Here is a 21,482-nt window from a genome sequence, read left to right as displayed (position 1 = left end):
TGCAAAGAGCAGTTTGAAACCATCCCAAGATGCTAGTAATGTGACGGTATATAAAAGCTTAAAATCAGCAAGCAAACAAACTCTGGACAGCCTGATTCTTCTGAGAGCACTGACTTGACTGTTTTCTTGCAACTTTTCAGCTTGAGCAGCATCAATGCGGGAAAGCTCTCACGGGGGGACCTTGGGGACTGCTTCATCCCATGTACCCCGAAAGGATGCATGGAACTTATCAGGCAGACAGGTGAGCAAGGAGAAGGGACATGTGGGGGCTTGCATGGCAGAGCCAGGGTTGCAACACACACACCTGGGAAGGCTGGTGATCCTGGTGCCAAAGGACTGCCTTTTTGGGACCGGTCAGAAAATTAGCTCCTGGTAAGAATGTGAAGGAGTTTTGCCTGGGCCCTGGAGAACTGCTGTCAGCCATGACGGACCCTGGTGCCCCCCAGGTGTTCAGGATTGCAGCTTCCTTAATCTCTGGGCATTGGCCATACCAGCTGGAGAGGATTTATTTACCTCTTAAATGCACATCCTGCCTTTCTTTTAAGAACTCAAGGTAGTGTACGTCATTCCCCTCCTCCTGCACTCAGTCTTATCCCCACAACAGCAGCCCTGTGAGGTAGGCTGGGCTGAAGGTCTGAGACTGGCCTGAAGTCACCCAGCTGGCTCCATGGGTGAATGGGGACTAGAACCCAGGTTGCCTGAGTCCCAGTCCTGTGCTCTTGACCACTGCACCACACTGGCTGTCACAGTGTGATGGGGTTCTGGTTCACATATCTGGAAGATGGGCCACTGGGGAAAGGCTGATGCGCAACCAGATGTCCAGTATGGGCAATAAGAATACAGGAGAAACAGTGCTGGAACAGCCCAGACATCTGTCTGACTTCGCACGCTGCCTCTGAGGCAGGCAGCCGCATGAGATGGAAGACTCTCAAAGTGAGCTCGCTGGAGACCTACTGTCTTCTCACCTTTGACCTCCACCAGCTGGTAGACAGCACCCTATTTTTGGCTCTGGCGGCCAGTAGCCACCGATCATCCTTTTCCTCATTAAAGCCTTCTGTGCAACCTCCATTCGCCACACCTTGTGGCAATGCATTCTGTAAGTTCACAATGGAATGGCCTTCCCATGGGATGAAAGGTCTTACCTTTGCTAAGGAAGAGCCTGAAGTCTTCCTGAGCAGTGCCCTTCAGAGGAGGGCCTGGGGCTTGTCCTTGATTGTGTCGTGCTTCAGAAGGGTTTGGAGTGACCCAAGTGTGCAGGAGACCAGCTCCAGGCTGCGTTAAAAGCTGGGAAGAGGTGGGCAGGGCAGGGCAGTGTCCCTAATCTTTTGCTGGGTGCCTCTGCCCAGTGCAGTGCAAGGCAAGGGACCAGACGATTTTATAAATGCCTGTGTGTGGGGTGGCTCAGTTAGGGGCCTGATAGCCACAAAGTTTGGGCTGGCTACCAAGATCAGACAGAACGTGTGGCTCCCTGCCTCCTGCACCGAACTTCTGTTCCCAAGGAGATGCATTCTGAAGGTCTGAAGTTGCATGAGATGCCTATAGCGGGAGATGCAGAATTTCAGCCGGAGAGGCCAAATTTGGCCTTCTGGGGTTCCCCAGAAAGCCAATCCCCTTTCCCCGTCCACTGATTGTTTGGTGATTGCCCAGCTATTGGGCAGTTCAGATGCCTCCCCTGAGGGTTAGTTACCGTGAAAACTAGCTTTCACCCAGTCCCCACCCACCCCTGGATTGTAGCTGAACAGAGCTTCTCCAAACTTCTCAGGCTGTAGGAGATTCAACCAGGAGTAAGAAAATAGATTAGCTACCCTCCAGCTTAGTGTGTTAGACCATCTGTCCCAGAATTGCCTGCTTTGCCTGGCAAGGGTTCTCCAGGGTCTGAACCTTCTAGCAGAAGATACTAAACACTGAACCTGAGAATGTACAGGAAAAAGTTTGGATGCCCAACCCAGTTTGGTGTTTCAGGTGTGGAAGTGGCAGGAAAAAAGGCTGTGGTTATTGGGCGCAGCAAGATCGTCGGGGCTCCAATGCACGACCTGCTGCTCTGGAACCATGCGACGGTGACCACGTGCCACTCCAAGACCACATCACTGGCTGAGGAGGTAAGTCCCATGAGTTGTGCCTGTGGTGCTTTTTTCCTCAACTATCCAAGTATGATGTTCATCTTAAGTGTATTAACTTTACCTGCAGGCTTAACTTCAATGATGTCCATCTCTCTCTGTTTAGCTTAGTTTAGCCTAGTCATCAGAGAGAGAGAACTGAAGATACGTATTCGGAACACAATAATGAAATCTGAGCACAACTGAAAGTCACAAGTTACGCTGTTGTATTTTCTCCAGTCTGCATCCATTCAGACTTTGTCCAGTTAACTGACTTAGCCAGGCAGCTCATGAAAAGTATCAATCAGCTGCATCAAAGCTGAAATAGACACCTGGAGTTGCAAAATAAACAGTAAGAGATGGTTCACATGAACCATTTTAAGTCCGAAGCACTTTGCACTAAGCTATGAATATTACTCTTCTGCCTAATGACACACTAAAGGGATTCCAAACATATATATCAGTGGAGAAAGTGGACATCCCTGATTTCCACGGAAAAAGAAAACAGCAACAAAGACTTGTCATTGTATAACTCTAATGCTAGGAACTGAATGTATAATATTTTAATTCAAAAATTCATTGGGAAAGTTGGAATTATTCAGTGTAGTGAAAGTGAATTGCCACTGAATTTTGTCAAGGCCTTTTTAGCATCCACAGAAAGAATGGATATTGTTCACCCTGTTTTTGATGCGCCTTCTTTTGGGACTTTCCTCTCCCCTTTAGTGGCGCTTTTCCTCTGACAACCTGGCAATTGGTCCTGGCAACTTTACGCAAATTAGCATAGGCAGAACCTTGATTTCTTGTCTATTGCACTGGCTGTTACCTGTTATTCTTCCCAGCTCCCTTTGGCAGCTGAAACAGACAAGGAAATTAGCCAAGCGAGATTATACATATCAGACAGCTATAAGAATTGCACTTGTATAAAGGTCAGCAAAAATCATCATAATAAAAGTTGCATACACAATTGTGCAATTTTCCAGGGATGGGGAAAAAAATCCAACCAATTATGCTGTTTTGAGACTCTGAAAGAGAAAATGGAAGGAGATGAAAAGGGGTTGCAATCAGAGAGGAGATGCGGAGACAAGATACTTTGCTGCAAAGGACACTGGGATACTTGCTGGAGCTCCTTGGTAGATTGAAGAGGAGAGGGAGAGAGAATAATAGTCATATGATAAAAGGGCTCAAAGTAATGGTACCCTCTGTTAGGGGGCAGCATGAGTTGCTGCACAAGCCATCAAAGCACCAGGGCTTATTTGTAGGACGGTTTGGTGTAACATGCTCAGTTTGGCCTGGCAAGAAACTGTTGCAAAAATGGCCATTTCATCGCTGAAAATGCTCTGGACAAGTCACAAAGGTCCCTTTAGATTTGCAAGTGGGGGTTGCAGGCAGGAATTGTCCCACATGCCAGAATTCCCTGCTTGTAGAAAACTAGCTTGTCAAGGGGAGGAGTTCTCATTTAGCCCTCTGATAGGCTGGACCGCAGTAAGCAGATGAGGATGTACTATTTTATTGCATTTTTTTTACAAAAGGGAGCATTTGGAAGGGAATGCAGAAGGTCTTTACCGACAGATCAACTCAGAGCATTGGGGGAAATGACTTTTGGGTGTTTGGAGGCAGATTGTCATTCCTGAGAGGGGAGACTGCACGATGCTTAACCAGCTAAAGTTGTAACTCGAAATGTTTATATTTTTATTGATTGAAGTGATCCTTACTCCTCTCATAGGTTCTTCCATTCTCAAACATTTCTTTGTAATTAGATACATTGTTATGTACAGAGAGAAAGAGTGGAAGGTAAATGAAACCCTGGTTTAATATGATGTTTACAGGTCAGCAAAGCTGATATCTTGGTGGTGGCAGCGGGCAAAGCTGAAATGGTGCAGGGTGAATGGATTAAGCCAGGGGCAGTGGTGATCGACTGTGGAATCAACCATGTACCAGGTAATGATACAAACATTTTTAAAAAGTACTCAGCAAGTGCCTTGGTTCAGACAACATGATAACATACCTTCAAGGCTCGTTGAGCCATAGGTTCTTGTTGAAACCTGGGTTATCATGTTGTCTGAACCCAGTTGTGCTAACAAACCATGGGTTGTTCGCTACAAAGAAGCCATGAAAAGAAGCCATGGTTTGTTGTTGTGGGTTGTTCATGGTTAGCAGCCCATGTTTGTTAGCATGGCTGCATTGAGACAACATGGTCACTTACATTTCAGCGATAATCCAAGGTTGAACGACAACCCACACTTACATTGTTTCAGCCCGGCCAATATGTGCAGGCTGGCATACAGGGGGTGGGGAATGGGGGCATGAATAGCGTCTCTAGTTTAGTGCAACAGCTTTGGCACCCTGTTTTGGGCTGCATCTCCCAGTGGCCATCCTGACTGGGAACTATGGAAGTTAGTCAGGACATCTTGAGGGCAACACGTTAGGGAGACCGTGTTAGCATCTTCTAATAATTCCTTAGGTCAGATGGTCTGTCCTAATTTGGAGAAAGGCCCAAACCTTCACAAAGGCATTAAAGGAACAAGGATCCAAAAATTTGCAACCCGACCTCAGTTGTTCCTGTAGAACACGATCTGATCCATTCTGGTCAAATAGAATTAATGGTTGTTAACACTGTGCAGTCCAACAAAGCCCGTTTACCGTCTGTACTCATGCAAGATCTTCCTGGACTTTTTCCTCCCGTCACCAATGAAGGGTAGTCAAAGAGGAAGCTGGTCATGCGGGGAGGCAGTGAAGACTCTGATGTCCTGTTTTTCTCCAAGGGAAACTGAGAGGGTTCCTGGGAAAGGTCCCCCCTTTCCTCTTATCCTCACAACAACCCTCTGGGGTAGGTTAGGCTGAGAGATAGTGACCGGTCCAGGATCAAGAGGGACCCGTGTTCTGAAGGTAACACATGATCTGTGCACCTGCTCCCGCTGCATCCTTCTCAAGCAGGGATGGCCAGGCTCGCACAATGGAAGCTGCTCAGGTATCTGGCCAGTAAAGGGATCCAAAGCGTCCACATCGCTGCTTTCCTCTTATGCAGAGGTCCACCAGGGCCCTTCCAGCTCTCCTGTTCTATGATTCTGTGAGCTTGGCTAGCCCTGTTCAGGGATTAGGACGCTTCCCTTTCCGTAGCGTTTTTTGCCTGCAAGTTTAGATGCTGTCCCTGCCTCACTGACATTTCCAAGAACCGGATTAATGAACCAGAGAGTGGCTTGCTACTAAAAAGGCAGCATTATGCAATGTTTCACTGGCTCCCTCCCCCCCCCCTCCCCACCACCTTCTTAAGTAAGTCTCTAAGTCTCAGGTTCTCAAATAAGAAGATTAGTCACACCTGCCAAGCTGTTGCCGTCTTCCCACTTACTGTACTTCCACAAAGCTTGCTTTTATAAGTGATCAGTCATTTATTGCAATGATCTAATGTAGCTTTTTTAAAAGCCACTTCTGTGGCTAATGTTATTTTAGCTTAATTTGGTGTTGGCTGTGGTTCACTGGAGTTGTTCATCAATGGAGGGGAATTTTAAAAAAATCTTTTTGTGGTGGAGGAATGAGAAGGGGTAGCGAGCTCCAGGTATTACTTGCAGAACACTACCTGGTCCTTTCCTCCTGGGGGGCAGGATCTTGTTCCTGGACTAATGCCGTGCGCGTGACTCTCCCAAAACCTTTCGACTCTCTCAGGTAGTCTTTCCTAGCCTGAGAAGAGCCAGACACCTGGCAGCCAGGGATTGTGCGTGGCATGGACTGAGTGGATAGGGAGACCTTTTGCTTTCATAATCCTTGGTCCCAGCAGGGTCATCCCACGAAGCCAACTTGGGACAGATAAAAGGAAGCACTTCTTCACACAGGACAGAGTTATGCTGTGATATTTGCTGCCGCCACAAGAGGTCATGATGAGCACCAGTTTAGGTTTGGGGGGAATTAGACAATTTCCTGGGAGAGAAAGCTGTCAGGCAGCCCTAAACTGAAAATCAGCAAGTCCACCGGTCCAGATGGTGTCCATCCTAGAGTTCTCAAAGAACTCAAACATGGAATTGCTGGCCTTCTTAGCAAAATATTTCATATGCATATGTATTTTATTTGTTTAAGCCGTCCTGAGGCTCTTGCAAAGGACAGCATACAAATATCTTAGAGAGAGAGCGAGAGCGAGAGTGAGAGAGAGAGAGAGAGAGAGAGAGAGAGAGAGAGAGAGGTCCTTGGAATCAGCTCTTGTACCAGAGGACTGGAGAATGGCCAGTGTAACACCACTTTTTTAAAAAGGATCTGGGAAATTACAGGCCAGTTAGCTTACCATCTATTGTGCGTAACTGCTTGAAAGCATTGTTAAAGATAGAATCAGTAAGCACATAGAGGGACAAGCTCTGCAGGAAAAAAACCAGCATGGCTTCCACAAGGGGAAATCTTGTCTCGTTAACCTATTAGAGTTCTTTGAGAGAGTCAGTAAGCTCATAGATGGGGCAGTCCATTAGACATTGGATTGTAGTTGAAGTAGATTGTAGTCCAAGTAAACTACTGTTTACTGACTTCCAAAAGGCTCTTAACAGAGTCCCTCATCAAAGGCTCCTGGGCAAACTAAGCAGTCATGGAATAAAAGGGTGGGGGTCCTTGTGCGGATCACTAACTGGTTAAAGAACGGAAGACAAGACGGTGGAAATAAATGGCATTTTCCCCAATAGAGAGATGGAGTCAGCAGTGGAGTCCGACAGGGTTCTGTACCAAGACAGATTCTTTTCAACCTCCTTGTAAATGATCTGGAATTAGGAATAAGTAGAGAAGTGGTCAGGTTTGCTGATGACACTAAACTCTTTGGGATGGTTAAAACCAAAAGGGATTGTGAAAAGCACCAAAGGGATCCCTCCAAGCTGGGCACCAGAATGGCTAATGCAGTTCATTGTAAGTGAACGTAGCGTAATGCTTGTTGGAGCAGAAACCCCCAGCATCAAGTATATTTTGATGCCATCTGGATTAGCAGTGACTGAGCGAGAAAGGGGTCTTGGGGTAGCGACTCAGTGAAAATGTCAGCCCAGTGCGCAGATGCTGTGAACAAGGCAAACTCCATGACAGGCCTAATTTGGAACAGAGAAGAAAATAGACCTGCCGCGATCTCACTCCCCTTACGCAAATCTTTGGTGTGACCACATTCAGAATATAGTGCTCGGTTTTGGTCGACTTACCTGAAAAAGGGGTTTTATTGAGTTGGAAAAAGAGAAGGGCAGCAAAAATGATCAGGAGGCCGGAGCAGCTCTCCTGTGAGGAGTAGCTACAACAACTAGGACTGTTCAGCTTAGAAAAAAGGCAAGGGAGGAGAGACGGGAAGGGGTGCCTTGAATGCATGGTATGAAAAAGTGGAGGGTAGACATTTTTCTCCCTCTCCCATAACACTTGAACCCGGGCCATCCCATGAAACTGACTGGGGGGAAGGTTGGGATAGAGAAAAGAAGTGCTTCTTCAGCATAGTTGAACCGTGGAATTGGCTGCCAGGGGAAGTGCTGGTGGCCGCCAGTCTGGATGGCTTTAAAGGGGAATGGGACGGATTCATGAGGAGGGATGCTCTCTGTGGCTATTGGCCTTGCTGGCCGTGTGCCAGAGGTGGCCGGCCGGCCTGCCTGCCTACACCAGTTGCTGAGGAGCTTGGGCAAGGGGCGCTCTTGCACCCATCCTGTGGAGTGCTGGACTAGATGGCCCCTGGGACGGATCCCACACGGCTTTTCTTGCGTTAGTGGCTGCTTGTCGTGATGACGCTGTGCTTCCGGTATCAGAAGGAATATGCAAATAGGCACAGGTTGCAGGGGCACATGGGCCGGAGGGTGCTGTGGCACGTGTGGGTGCCCCGAAGGCAGCGGTTTGGCCCCTGTGCGCATGGAATCTGGGGTGAGGTGGACACTGGCCCTGGTGCAACAGGGAGGCCCCTCGGGGTCAGGCCACGAGCCGACGGGGGCCGCGGCTTCTGTGCGACAGTGACGCGCCTGCTTTTGCAGAACTTCCGAGGGGGACGCCGCAGTTTAATGACTTCGAGAGTAATTGCTCTTGTTCGATCGGTCTTTGAAGCGGGAACATGAAACAATCCAAAGTTAAGATCAGAGGCATTTTAACAAATTGAAATAGGATTTTATAGGATGAAATGGGCTTCATGGCATTGATATTGAATTAGGTATGAAGTTGACATTAAAAAATAACGATGGGCTTATCTTTTTAAATTTTCGTTAAGACAGCTGGATCGACTGTTCTCTGCTGGATGCTCTGCAGGGTGGCCGTCCTCTGTCTGGGCCCCCCGCTGTGCCAGACAGCACCCCCCCCATCATCTGCGAACCAATATGCTGGTTTGAGGATGATGGGAGCTTCACAGAAACAGATTTTCAAGGCAGCTGCCTTAGAAGGCCATTCTTGGAGAGATGGGGAAGCACCTCTAGCACTTTAAATTTACCTCTGTTCACAAAGCGCTAGAGACTTTCACAGCCTGTTCATTTATTATGACTTATATAATAGATTTCTATCCTGCCTTTTTCTTACACAAAACTCCAAGAGGCTTTCATCATTCTCTTCCGCCTCCTCCCAATCTTATCCCCACAACAACAACCCTGTGAGGTAGGTTGGGCTGAGAGTCTGTGACTGGCCCAAAGTCACCCAGTTGGCTCCATGGCTGAGCGGGGACTAGAACCCAGATCACCCGAGTCCCAGTCCTGCATTGTTCACCACTGGCTCTCCACATAGTCCCCTCTCTCTCCCTCCTTCCCTCCCTCTGTGTGTGTGTGTGAAAAATGTAGTGTTAATTTTATTTATTTTTACTTCATTTATATGCTGCCCCATAGCTGAAACATTTACCCTAATAAATACTGTGAAGCCAGTGAAGGTGCTAGGTATTTCAGAAAGCAACAAATTAATTCCCCTTTTAGTGGCATTTCGTACCTTGTTCTACCTTCACCTTTTCCTGCTCCCGAGTAGCGGAACTGCATGCGTGTATTAAGCAAGCAGTATAGAAGATCCGTTTTCAACCTTTTGTTTCATCAAGGCAGCAATTTTGCCAATGATCACCTTGACTTGTCCTTGGTAAGGCTAGTATGGGTAAATACAGGACCCGCAACTTGTTAGCTAAGTTTATTTTTGCCTCACTACTTTGCTTTCTTCAAATGTGTTTTTTGGCTTGCTGTGTTGCCTACGGCAGCCGTTTTATCAATGGGCAACCCCCATGGGAGCCATTTTGCAATGGTCCCCAAGTTGCTTTATTCCAATTCCTCTTGTCTGACTCCTGTTCTAAGCCATAGAGACTGGACAGCCCATCTGTATTACAAGCATCTTCAGTTTAACTCGAAGAAGTATTCAAATTTGCTGATGCGAGCACCAGAGCCTTAATACAGTATTATTCTGCGCAGCCCACTTTCTTTCCCCATCCCTTGTAAATCCCAAGAATCCTCACAGTCTGACTTAGGAATAAGCTTGAAGGACTAGCCAGGCACAAACGCGTGGCATGCCTGAAATTTGGGGCAAACGCAGCTCATTATGAAAGCCCTCCTGTCTATCCTCAAGAGGGTTCAGTGCAGCTAAGAGCTTGTCCATGTGTGTGTTTTGGCCCGTAAGACATCCTTCTGCTAAATTTTTCTGCTGGTGCTTTTACCGGGTTGTCTTTTCCTTCCCCTTCCCCTTATCTCTGTCTCACAGACAGCACAAGGCCCAGTGGGAAGAGGGTTGTCGGGGACGTTGCTTACAGTGCCGCACGAGAGAGAGCGGCTTACATCACCCCTGTGCCAGGCGGTGTTGGGCCAATGACGGTCGCCATGCTGATGCAAGTAGGTACACTCCTCTCTCAGCACCTGGGGGTCCCTCTGCGGGCATCAGCTTGCTGTGTGCCCAGCCTCTCCTGCCACAGAAGCTCTTGTTTTTCCAGAAGCATCTTTACAAGCATGGTTCTCCCCAGAGCTCTGTATATGTTAGAATAGCCTTAATAATTAGCAATATTTCATAAATGATTTGCAGCAGTAATATTTTGTATTTTATCCCAATCAGTAGTTGGCAGAAGTGGGGGGAAGGGAAGGTGGCACGGCTGTCTGGAGAATCCCAGGGACCATATTCCACCCTGGACAGTGAGAACTGGTTTATGACCTGAGCTTTTCCTCCCCTGCTCTAATTATTTACACTATTATACTAACTTCTTTTTTTTAAAGAAGTAGTAAGACAAGGAATACATCAGCAGTATTTTTACAAAAACTGAACCATGTTCAGAAGGTAGCCAACATGCAAGCTGATGTATCCAGAGTAATGATAAAGCAATCAGTGAAGTCCTAATCATAACAGGTTAGGCTAGCAAAAGAATGTTTGGTCTCCCTGTAAGAACATCCCAAAGCAACCTAAGGTACAGTCCTATGAAGGTTTAGACAGGAAAAGTCTTACAACTCCCTGCATTCCCCAGCAGACGTGGAAGTTATAAGATGTCTTTCTGTCTAAACATGCATAGGATTGTGCCCTCCACCTTGATACAATTTGAAAAGAAGATGCAGAGGTAGCCAGGTCTCTCAGGAGAACATTCCCCAACAACGGTGTCACCACCAACAAGGCCCTTCTCCTTGTGCTTGCTTGTTGAACACTCAATGGAGGAGGAAGCTTGGAGATGGGCCTCTTCTGCAGACTGCAGTGTTCAGGGAGGCACCGTGGAACAAAAGTCCTTCAAAAGCTCAGCTCTTAAGCAGGAATCTAAATTTTGCGTAATTCTGTCTGGGGTTGGGGACAGCCACTCCCCACCCTGTGGAAATGATGTTCCATGTCCGTGAAAAACCTTTGGGGATCTTAGCGGGCTGCCAGGAATGTGCCAGATGACAAAACGGGGAGGAGTGTATTGACTTTCCCATGTGATGAACCTCTTGCTTTATCTTTGTTTTGTACATGGATTCAGAGTACAGTAGAAAGCGCCCAACGTTTTCTAGAGAAATACCAGCCCGGCAAATGGAATATTCAGTATAACCAGCTCAGTCCTAGAACGCCTGTTCCAAGGTGAGTGACTCCTGGGCTAGAAAGGCTGTGGCTAATGTTGTTGATTATCCTGCCCTCATTTTTTATTTTGTCCAGAATTATGCATTATGTAGAGAAAGTGGACAGGGGGACATTTTTCTCCATCTCTCCTAATAGCACTGGAACCCAGAAGGGCCATCCCATGAAGGTGAATGGTGGGGGATTCAGGATAGAAAAAGGCATTACTTCTACCCACAGTGTATATTTGAAGCATGAAATTCACTTCTGCGGGGTATAGGGAAGGCCACCCATTTGGTGGTTTTAAAGGGGGAATGGGAAAATGGAGGGAAGAAGCTGCTCTTACTTGTTTTTGTTTTCCTTTATTTACTGCCCCATAACCCAGAGGGCGCTCTGGGTGGTTTACAATAAAGTACAATAAGATAAACAGTACATTAATAAAACAGTAAGTTCCTGCAATTATTGTCCTCACCCTCACCAAAGGGCTGGTGCCTGAACCCACGCCAAACCGGCGCCAAATGGGTGATACCCTTTGGCATCACCCAAGGGCGCTGTCCCACTTGCCACCCACTGAAGAAAAACGACTGCTGAGGAAGCCATGCCCCCCACCGACAGGTGGGCTCAGCTCCGGCCTCTCACTTTCTCCTGATGCTGCTTGTGATGGCTACGTGCTGCGTCCCGTGCCAGTGCGCGTGTGAACACCGGTTGCTGGAGAACATGGCCGGGGACATGCCGTTGCGCCCGTACCTTGACCACTGCTGCTTTGACTTTCAGCGATATTGAAATATCACGGTCGTGCATTCCCAAGGCTATTGGCGAGCTGGCCCAAGAGATCGGCTTGATCTCGGATGAGGTGGAGTTCTATGGTCAACAGAAAGCCAAAATTTCCCTGTCAACACTGAAGCGCCTCCAAGACCAACCAAATGGCAAATACGTTGTGGTAACCGGGTAGGATTTTTGGATAGTTTCTACAACCTTAACTAGTGGGTGGCTTTTCTGCTGGGGTTCTTGGAAGCTTGCCAGTAAACCTGGGCTTTATAATAGTGTTCCATGTCCTGCCCTTCTGTTTAAAGGAAAAAACTCAAGGCAATGGACAGCTAGAGATGTGAAGGTTGGGGGAAAACATAAAAATCAAGGAAAACTCTATTTCCCCCAAGTTAAAAAAAATCCCTGGGGAAAAATTGTGCTTTTTAAAAAAATAATGGACAAACATGAAGGATTCCTCATTGGTGGGGGAGACTTCTGCATCTCTGCTGAAAATAACATTGTATGGTTGGACAAATAGGAAGATGAGAGCACTGGAGCAAAATCTTTATGAGGAAAAATGAGAACATCTGGAACGGTTTAGCTGAGAAAAACATGAAAGGGGATAGGGAGACATTTTTCTCTGCCTCACAATTCTAGGACCCAGAGGGTCATCCCAGGAAACTGACTGATGTGAGAGTCAGGCTGGATAAAACGAAGTTTGTCTTCACTTAACTCTATGGTTAAATGATAGAATTCCTTTCCCCAGGTGTAGTGACGGCCCTCAACTTGGATGTCCTTAAAAGGAGATTGGCCAAAGTCCTTCAGGCGAAGGCCATCTCTGGCTACTAGTCCTCATGGCTGTGCTTCCAGCATCAGAGGCAGTGGGCTTACCAGCATCGTTGTGGGGAACATGGGTGGAAGGGTGCCATTGCACCCATGATTGTGGGCAGCTGGCTGGCTCCTGTGGGAATAGCATCCTGGACTAGAGGGATCCAGCAGGACTCTTTCATTCTTGGTATTAAAATAATCCAAAGACAGCACTAATAAACACAAAATGTATCCGTACAAATAACACAAAACTTCAGAGTGAAACATCAAGGCAAACAGGATTGCCACTGTTTAAGTACAAGATGCACCAGGTAAATTTTGATTCCGTTTAGACCTTTCAAACTGAAAGCTTGCCAGGGAAGCTTTTGTTCGGCGGCAGAATGCGGGGAAGCCCACTTCGTAGGCAGGGAGCCCGGGACCCCCGGCATGGCCAGACAACAAGCCTTTTTGCAGGTCCAAGCGCGTCTTGGGTCAGCTGCTGGAGGGAAAGGAAGAAGAGTTGCACCTGTGTGTAGTTGCTCCCCTTATTAATTTTGTTACCATCGTCACCACATCGCACTATTATCCCACTATTTTTCCTCTTATGATGAACCCAGGGCAGTCCTCGTAGCCCCATTTTTACCCTCACAACAGCCCTGTGAGGTTACATTAGGCTGAGACTGATCGGCCCAAAGTCAAGCAACTGTGCCCTTAGAACAACCAGATCAGCAAACATAATTAGTGCACGGAAAAGCCATCTGCCCCAGAACGATGGATGCGCAAGTGGGTGTTCAGAACCTCCATGACGAGTGGCAAAGAAAGGGACCAGCGAACCTCTGACGGAAGCTCCTTCCAGAGATGAGTGTCCACTACCCAAAAGGTCTATTTGGCGGCACTCGTCAATCAAACCACCTTGGTGGGCGAATGAGAAACAGCCGCCATGTTTGCTGCATTTTTGCTGTTGGGATGTATATTTATTGATCATTTATTCATTAGAGTTCTATCCCAACTTTTTTCTTTTGAAAGAACTGAGTGGTTTACATCATTCTCCTTCTGCTGTCCATCTTGTCCCCACCCTGTGAGGAAGGTTGGGCTGAGAGGCTGTGCCTGGCCCAAAGTCACCCAGTTGGCTCCATGGCTGGGCGGGGACTAGAACCCGGATCGCCTGAGTCCCAGATCCATGCTCTTAATCACTCCACCACATTGGCTCTTGTATGTCGCCCTGCTGCTTCACTTTCAAAAGGATGAGGATCCAACTTTTCACCAGTTTCACCATGGCATTGTTTTGTGTTCCTTCTTTTGTGCATTAAAGTATAACGCCCACCCCGCTGGGAGAGGGGAAAAGCACCACGACAATAGGGCTAGTGCAAGCCCTGGGGTCACACCTCGGTCAGAACGCCTTCGCTTGTGTCCGGCAGCCTTCACAGGGACCCACCTTTGGAATTAAAGGTATGAGCAGCTGTGGGGGGGGGGGGGTGGGGGGGGCAATCAATTGCAGCTCTGCCTGAGAGCATCTGCTTTGCGGGCAAAGCGTTCCCCGGCTTTGGAACTTCTTCAGAGAGGTGTGCCGGGTGCCAAAGCTTTATTCTTTCCAGCGCCACATCAAAACCTTTTTATTCAGCTAGTGTAAGGGCTGATTGTGTTATCATATAGCTGGAATTATTTTTTGTATATTGTTATACTGCGTTTTAATGTGCTGTTATGCTTCTGATCTGTAAGCTGTCTTGAGATCCATTTTGGATAAAGAAGGGATAGAAATGTTGTAGGTAAATAGCTGTGCCCAGGAGCCCTGGCAACTCCAGGTGAAAGGCTTAGGTAGCAGTTGGGGAGGAGAGGGAACCCTGGAAGGCCACCCTGGGATGGAAGGTGTGGTCTGACCTGACGTGATGCGGCATCTGTGTCGCAGGGCTGGTCCTACTGGAACGGGAGGGGAGGGCAGCCTCTTAGCCATCAGCCGAGTATCCATGGAGGTGCTTCCTCCATCAACCATCTTCCTCCCCAGCCCTGCCACTCTGCTTGGATTCTCCTGGGGGCTTTGTGAGGAGCCATGGAGGAGAGGAATACCTTGTTGTTTCCAACGAATATTGGTGATAACCTGGGAGCAGGGGAGGGGGTGATCTGGTTCTCTTTCTAGTAGGGGACGGTGCCAACCTGGGAAAAGTCCTTCCAAGCAGCTGTGTCCCAGCAGCCGTCCTCCTGTCACACATACCAAATGGCGGCCTGCCTCTTAATGCAGCACAGCTTGTGGCGGGATAGGGAAGGCGTTAGAGTTAATGGAGTGGTAGCCACAAACAGCAGTGCAACCTTTGTTCTAGTGATATAATTCGTGGAAGGGACCGGTCATAGTGTAATCTGCTTGGAGAGTCCTCAGACTAGTAGAGCAGAAGACAAGTTGAATGAATAATTAAAAATAAATATTTCCTTAGGTTTTGCTTTCCAGGCTGACCCTGATAATCCTCTAGCCCCTTGTCCTTGGAAAACTAGCCAGCCATGGATTAGGTTATAACTTAGTCTCTCCTTGACAATCATTTTGATTCTGCCAGTTATTTGTAGTTATTACTAGTTCTTTGTAACTAGCAGTATAGCTAGTGCTAGTTATGTCATGCCAGTTTGCAGGACTGCACAGATAAGAAGAACCTGTAAAAATATTAACGCAGTGCTGGGAAGACCATTCTGTGCTTGTAAAGCTTAATCTTCTAGTGTGCCATAATGTGACTTATGGAAAAATACATAATCTACTTTCAACGCTATTAATAGGATCCAGAAAAAAATTAGCTTAGGCCTTTTTTATTTTTTTTGCACTGATCCTTGGTTAGGAAGGTTTATTTATTTCTGCGCCTTTCCATCAAATGATGCTCACAAGGTCATGCTTGGTATCTTTCATGTTCCCTGCAGGTGGTGCTGCTGGAGGTGGCTATTCTCAGGTGGTCCCTATGGAAGAGGTAACTGCAACATTAAATTGTATGCTGTGGCGACGAAAAGGTTGGCACTGGGGGCTTATGGTTGGATGCTTCGTGATTCCAGAGCATCAGGATACATGCCCATGAGGCTTCCGTGGTGTAGGAGCTCAAGGTGGACCTTAGCAGCGCTGGAGAGTGGCATTTTGCTAGGGGGAAGGTGACGGATAGGAGTAAAGGGCCTCAGTGATTTGCCCCGGCATGTGATTTCCTGAGTTCATAGTCATACAGTTAGGGATGGACAAATCCCTGTTTCTGGTCCATGTTGAACTTCAACAGGGTATGACAACGTATGGCTGGGAAAGTGCCTTGGTGTTTTGGCCCCTCCCAGCCACCCACCCGGCACTTTGGAGAGGCTGGTACTGAAGAACTGCTAGAAGAGCAGGAGTGGGTTTAAACATGTTCTTCTGAGCTGAGGTTCAGAGCCCCGCGGGCAGCAGAGCTTTAAGAAGTAACATGCTGGCCTTCTTGTCTTCGCATCTTTGACTGCCCCCGCTACACTGTGGTCCCTGAGAGCATCTCTGAAATGCAGCTTGGCCCTTGGGCTGAAAGAAGCTCCACGTCTCTGTTGAAGCCTTATCTCTGCACCCTTCTTTTCCTAGATGCAACAGGTTTTGCAAAATGATGCCAGCCTGGTGGAGAAGCCTTTTTCTCTCTCATGCTTCTGCTAGTAAACAGAACCATCTTTCCCCGGCATAGTACCCTCAAATAGATTAGACTGCAACTCCATTACCACACCCAGCATGGCCATAAACCTCTTTTCCCTGGGAGAGTAAGGGGGACATTTAATGCAGCCTCCCCATGTGGGCTGGGGATGATGGGAGGTATAATTCAGCACATTTGGGAAAGGCTTGTGGTGCCTTTTGAACTTCACGGCTCAATTTTCCACCTTGACTGAGTTTTGGGCTGCTTGTTACGGCTCGTTGTGGGTTATTTTACCCATGACAAGCTGCAGTGCTGCAGGCACCCTGTTGTCTATCCAGCCTCCACTCAGGAGTCACCATGTTGTACAAACCCGGCAGAACTGGGTTCAGTAACATTCGCACAACCCTAGAACAGACCATGAGTTATGCTTCTGGGCTGGCACAGCACAACAACCCACAAGCCACAAACCTTTTGCTGCCTGTACCAGGCATGCAAAACTCCTCTGTGGCTTAAATAACCCATGGTGCGCTGTCAGGGTAAGCAGCTGGTTTGAGGACGCCTGGGCTTGTTTGCCCACTGCTTTTCTTTCCCTCCGCAGTTCAATCTCCACCTCACGGGGGACATCCATGCCATTACGGCAGCCAACAACCTGGTTGCTGCTGCTATTGATGCGCGCATCTTCCACGAGGCGACACAGACCGATCAGGTAGCTTGCTCCAGGGATCCTTTTACCCCAGGGTACATCCTCAGTGCTCGGGATGCCACTCTCAGGCTGAATCTGGCTCTCCAGCTCTGGCTGCGGTTCTTTCCCATTCTTGGCCCTGGCCAGGAAGAGAGCCAAGCCAAGATCCAGTCCGCAAATGCTTCGGAATGCTAACAGATCCCCTCCTTGCACAAAGTGTGCAAAACCCACAAGTGGTGCGTGTGGGAGCAGAGCTCCATTTGCCCAGGGCAGGCGTGGTTGGCCGTGCCAGCCCTATGGACTCACTTCCTTCCAAAACCCACTTGATCCCTTGGCATGAGGTGGGCAGAGGACAGAGAGAAAGTGGGCCGGAATCCAGGGAGCCGAGCTGAGTAAATCTGAAGGGTTCCCAGCCCTGGACCAGATCCCTCATGTGTCGAAATTCTGCAGCCCTTCAGCAGCTCATTCTGTTTCTTTAAGGCTCTCTATTCCCGCCTGGTCCCTTCAGTGGATGGCACAAGGAAGTTCTCCGACATCCAGCTCCAGAGACTTCAGGTGAGCATGCAGCTCCTCTTCTGTGGAGATTTCTGGAACGATACTTGTGCAGAAAAGGTGTCTCACTTGTGCACAAGTTCACTAGGATAGACTTTAGTAGACCATGCAAGACCCAGAGCTGTGACCTGTTACATAGTAGGACGAGAATGCAGATTCCAGACTGTTGGAACAAATCTGAACTTTGCTTCTACCCTTAAAAAACACCAGAAAGGGTTTTGTGGCAACTTAAAGACTAAGAAATGTAGTGTGACATCAGCTTTGTGGACACAGTCTACTTAATTAGATGCCTGTGAGCCCCATTTAGGTGCCTGATCTACAGCCTGGAGCTGTGGTATTCGTTAACCCAAATAGGATGGAAGCATGGAAATGAGCCAGACCTAGGCTTAGGATCGCCAGCTCCCAAAGCTGGATTTGCTTCCGTGTTTTCTTGAGTCACCATCTTGCACTGAACCAGCCAATCTCTCTTTTTTTTCCCGATTTATATCCTGCCTTTTTCCTACAAAGTACTCAAGGCAGCTTACATCATTCTCCTCCTCCGTCTTATCCCCACAACAACTACCCTGTGAGGTAGGTTGGGCTGAGAGTCTGTGACTGGCCCAAAGTCACCCGGCCAGTTGGATTCGTGACTGAGCGGGGACTAGAACCCAGATCGCCTGAGTCCCAGTCCCATGCTCTTAACCACTACACCACACTGGCTCTCCTCTTCCTTGTCATGGTGCTCCTGTGAGGGCCACCATCTTTGTTTTTCCGTCCTGTTCCTCTGCTCTTAGAACTCTCAGGTATCTTTAATAGGTCAAGTACTTCCCATTATGAAGGTAAGTAGTAGAGAGACGGAGTAGTTGGATTTCACCTGCTTTTACATTTTTCTTCTAGGTTATGCAACTGTTAGGGGAGAAGGGTCTGGAAAAAAATTAGGTGCCATGTTTGCATCTGTCATGCTGAAGGTGAAATTCTGGTTCTGTTAAATGTTCTGCCCACTGAGAAAAACTGTTTCAAGCCCCCATTCTTACCTGGTTTGAAGTTTCAGGTTAAGCTACTAGGCACTCACTCCCCACTGCCTTTTTGAAAACCTTTAATGATTTTTCCGAATGAACTTGCTTAAGGACTTGTTTTTCTTCCCGTCTGCTCCTTCCCTTCCTCCTCAGAGATTACATATTATGAAGACGGACCCAGGGGCTTTGACAGATGAAGAGATAAACAGATTTGTGAGATTGGATATTGATCCGGACAGCATAACATGGCAAAGAGGTACTGGAGCAAAAATAACCCGTAGAGAAGAAAATGGGGAAATGTTTGGAAGTGGGTGGGCTGGCAGGGACTGAAGCAAGCTTTGTGTTTGTGAAGACAGAAATACATTTTGACTGAGATCCCTTTTTCTCCTGCTGAGACCTTTTTCCCCTGCTAAGCTCTAGGCCACATTCAGCGCTGCCCAAAATTTGATTGTGTGAAGGCTGCAGAACAAGGGTGGGGGTCCTCTTTTTTCCCTGGAGGACCGGATTCCCTCCAGGAAAATATGTCATGGGCCACCTGCTGGCAGCGAATGGGACAAAGGCACTTTTTCTTTCTAGAGAAGTGTTTTGCATGCAGGGCAGGGCAGAGAACATTCTGTCAGCTGTGCTTTGGCAACATTAACTCCGGGCAGGAAGTCCTGCCTCCTCGCATGCAATAGTGAGAAAACTGGGGTTTTCTCAATTGAGCCAGTGTGGCGTTATAGTTAGATCCCCACTCAGCCATGACGCTCACTCGGTGAGCTTGGGTCAATTACAGCCTACCTCACAGGGTTGTTGTGAGGATAAAACAGGAGGAAGACCATGTAAGCGGCCTTGCGTTCCTTGCAAGATGAGAAAAGGAAGGACGTAAGTGTCGTAAACCAACGAACGCTGTGCTCGGAGCCTGTTCTGAAGTGCACAAACGTTTAACTTGTTCCTAAATGACCCAGAGTTAAGGGTGAGCGAAGTGACCATGTTTGCTGAGGGCAGCAAAGTGTTTTTAGACCAAAACAGAATGGCACAAAATGCCCAATGGAGCGCTCCAAACTGGGGAACGGACATCCGGATAGCACACGTGGTCCAGTGCTAGCGAGTGTAAACGGAGTCATATCAGGTGCCCCCGACTGGGGATGCTCTTTCAGCTGGTGGTGAGGGACCGGGAAAGGGGCCGTGGGGTCGTGGTGGGCAGCCTGATGAAAAGGTCCGTGGCTGAGAGCAGTTAGAAAAGACGCCATGCCGCCCTTCTGCTTCTCTGTGGTGTTTATACACTGGAGTACTTGTCACAAGCCAAGTTTCCCCCTTCGCGCTTCCAAAACAGACTATTCTTTGGTAACAGTTCTGTGCTCCAGGGTGCTTCCAGCAAGCACAACCAACAAGGAACGGTGTCTGAGCATGGGCAGAGCGGTTCGTTGAACTCAGTCTAACAAGTGCTTCTCAGCATTCTTCCCTTGGGTATATCCCAGGGCCCCTCCCGCTGGGATGTCCTTTCTGCAGACAGAAACCCTCTTCTCTCTCCGTCACCCCTCTTGCTGGTTGGCCCGCTTCTCCTGACCGCACATCGAGGAGTCAAGAATGGTGTCAGGCTTGGCTGGCTGCAGGAGTCCTGCCACGCCCCCCCCCCCCCACCTTGGACCTGTAAATCCTGAATGTTCTCCACGTCCTTCCAAATGTGCCTGCCTGCCCCTTAAGATCTGGAGCAGACGCCCTTCTCCGGGTGCTCTCCCTGAAGGAGATTAGGAGGGTGGCTACCCGGAGAAGGGCCTTCTGTGCAGTGGCACCCCAATTGTGGAATTTGCTCCCCAGAGAGGTTTGCCTGGTACCATCACTATATTTCTTTCATGGCCGGGCCAAAACCATTTTTTTTTACCCAATGTTTTAAGACCTGTTTTAATTCAGAATGAAAATCCAGAATCCTCCACTGCAAGATGTACAAAGTGTTGGAGGAGAAGGCTGTCTGTGGCTGCTACCTCGTGCAGCTTTTGCTCTCAGCCACCGGTTGCTTGTGGCTACTCATTAGTGGACCTTTTTTCTTGGGGCTGCCAGATTATGGAATGCCCCCCACTGAAAGGCCTGCCTGGCACCCACTCCATTGACTTTTTGACACTAAGCGAAGATCGCTTTATTCTCCCAGAACTTTTAAAACTGCTGCTTGTTTTCCTTTTAACGAAACGTTTAAGGTTGCATTTTAAAATCACCCTTTCCCATGTTTTAGACCTTTGGATAGCTGTTTCTTTTTAACAGCCACCCATAATCCTCTGAACGTGGAGGATTGCAGGCACCCAGTGGAAGGCAGGAGGAGCATGGAGCAAAGGACGCGTCCACATTTTGCTCACCTTGCAAAAGATTTTGGTGACTTCCACTCTCCAAGCCTTTTCCACTGGTGCATGAGGACAGGTTGAGGTGCTGCCAGGATCCTTCCTTTCTCTGCTCCTGGAATGTCCACAGAGCGCAGCTCCGAGGTCAGACATCAGACTTCGGAGCCATAGTCAGAGCAGAAAGAATTATGTCAGCTGCTCGGACAAATCACAATTCCAGCTCCGACAGCAGAGCTCATTTCCAAGGTCAGGGCTAGAATGCCAGCTTTTCCTGTGGCTGGGTAGACTCTACCTGGCAGCCATAGGATAGCATCCTAAATTATTTGAATCGTTGTTGCAACTTTAATTTTTTCATATATTTTATGATTGGTTTTATTGTATTTGTTTTGTTATGTAATTCAGCTCTCGTCATGCTGATCTTGTTTATGCCAATTGCTATTAATGGAGCAGTAGCTGAAGAAGTAATTTGTGCTGTTTGGCAGGAAAGTAAACTGCAAAGTGGCAGATAAATTTATCAGAAAGTGAGTGAGTCCTGGTAGGGGTGATGCAGGCACCAAAACCTAGGCAGTTTGGGGAAGGAGTGTTTTGCGAGTGTTGCCCCATTAGTCAAAATCCTGCTGACAACCACCATCCATTCTTCTCACGCATGGCCTCAGTTTTGTCTTTTTGCTGTTTTGCAGAATGATTGAACCTACCCATAAAGCAAAAAGGGGTCTTATCTCATTCCTTTTCCCCCTACCGCCACCTCTTTT

General features: G+C 48.0%; 1 protein-coding gene across 1 annotated transcript in view; it reads left to right on the top strand.

The window, feature by feature from the left end:
• Nucleotides 1–21,482, top strand: part of MTHFD1 (methylenetetrahydrofolate dehydrogenase, cyclohydrolase and formyltetrahydrofolate synthetase 1) — a 76,430-nt gene that overhangs the window by 18,471 nt on the left and 36,477 nt on the right. Inside the window, exons 6-16 of the mRNA XM_044436572.1 lie at nucleotides 141–241; nucleotides 1,963–2,099; nucleotides 3,923–4,034; nucleotides 9,732–9,859; nucleotides 10,960–11,057; nucleotides 11,808–11,981; nucleotides 13,900–14,036; nucleotides 15,483–15,529; nucleotides 16,788–16,895; nucleotides 17,352–17,426; nucleotides 18,572–18,674. Coding sequence (XP_044292507.1) covers nucleotides 141–241; nucleotides 1,963–2,099; nucleotides 3,923–4,034; nucleotides 9,732–9,859; nucleotides 10,960–11,057; nucleotides 11,808–11,981; nucleotides 13,900–14,036; nucleotides 15,483–15,529; nucleotides 16,788–16,895; nucleotides 17,352–17,426; nucleotides 18,572–18,674 — 1,220 coding nt within the window. The remainder of the gene's footprint in view (nucleotides 1–140; nucleotides 242–1,962; nucleotides 2,100–3,922; nucleotides 4,035–9,731; nucleotides 9,860–10,959; nucleotides 11,058–11,807; nucleotides 11,982–13,899; nucleotides 14,037–15,482; nucleotides 15,530–16,787; nucleotides 16,896–17,351; nucleotides 17,427–18,571; nucleotides 18,675–21,482) is intronic.

Source organism: Varanus komodoensis, unplaced genomic scaffold (genome assembly GCF_004798865.1).
Source record: "Varanus komodoensis strain SLA01 unplaced genomic scaffold, ASM479886v1 scaffold3, whole genome shotgun sequence".
In the NCBI taxonomy this organism is placed as follows: Eukaryota; Metazoa; Chordata; class Lepidosauria; order Squamata; family Varanidae; genus Varanus; species Varanus komodoensis.
This window is presented reverse-complemented; position numbering and strand designations above follow the sequence as displayed.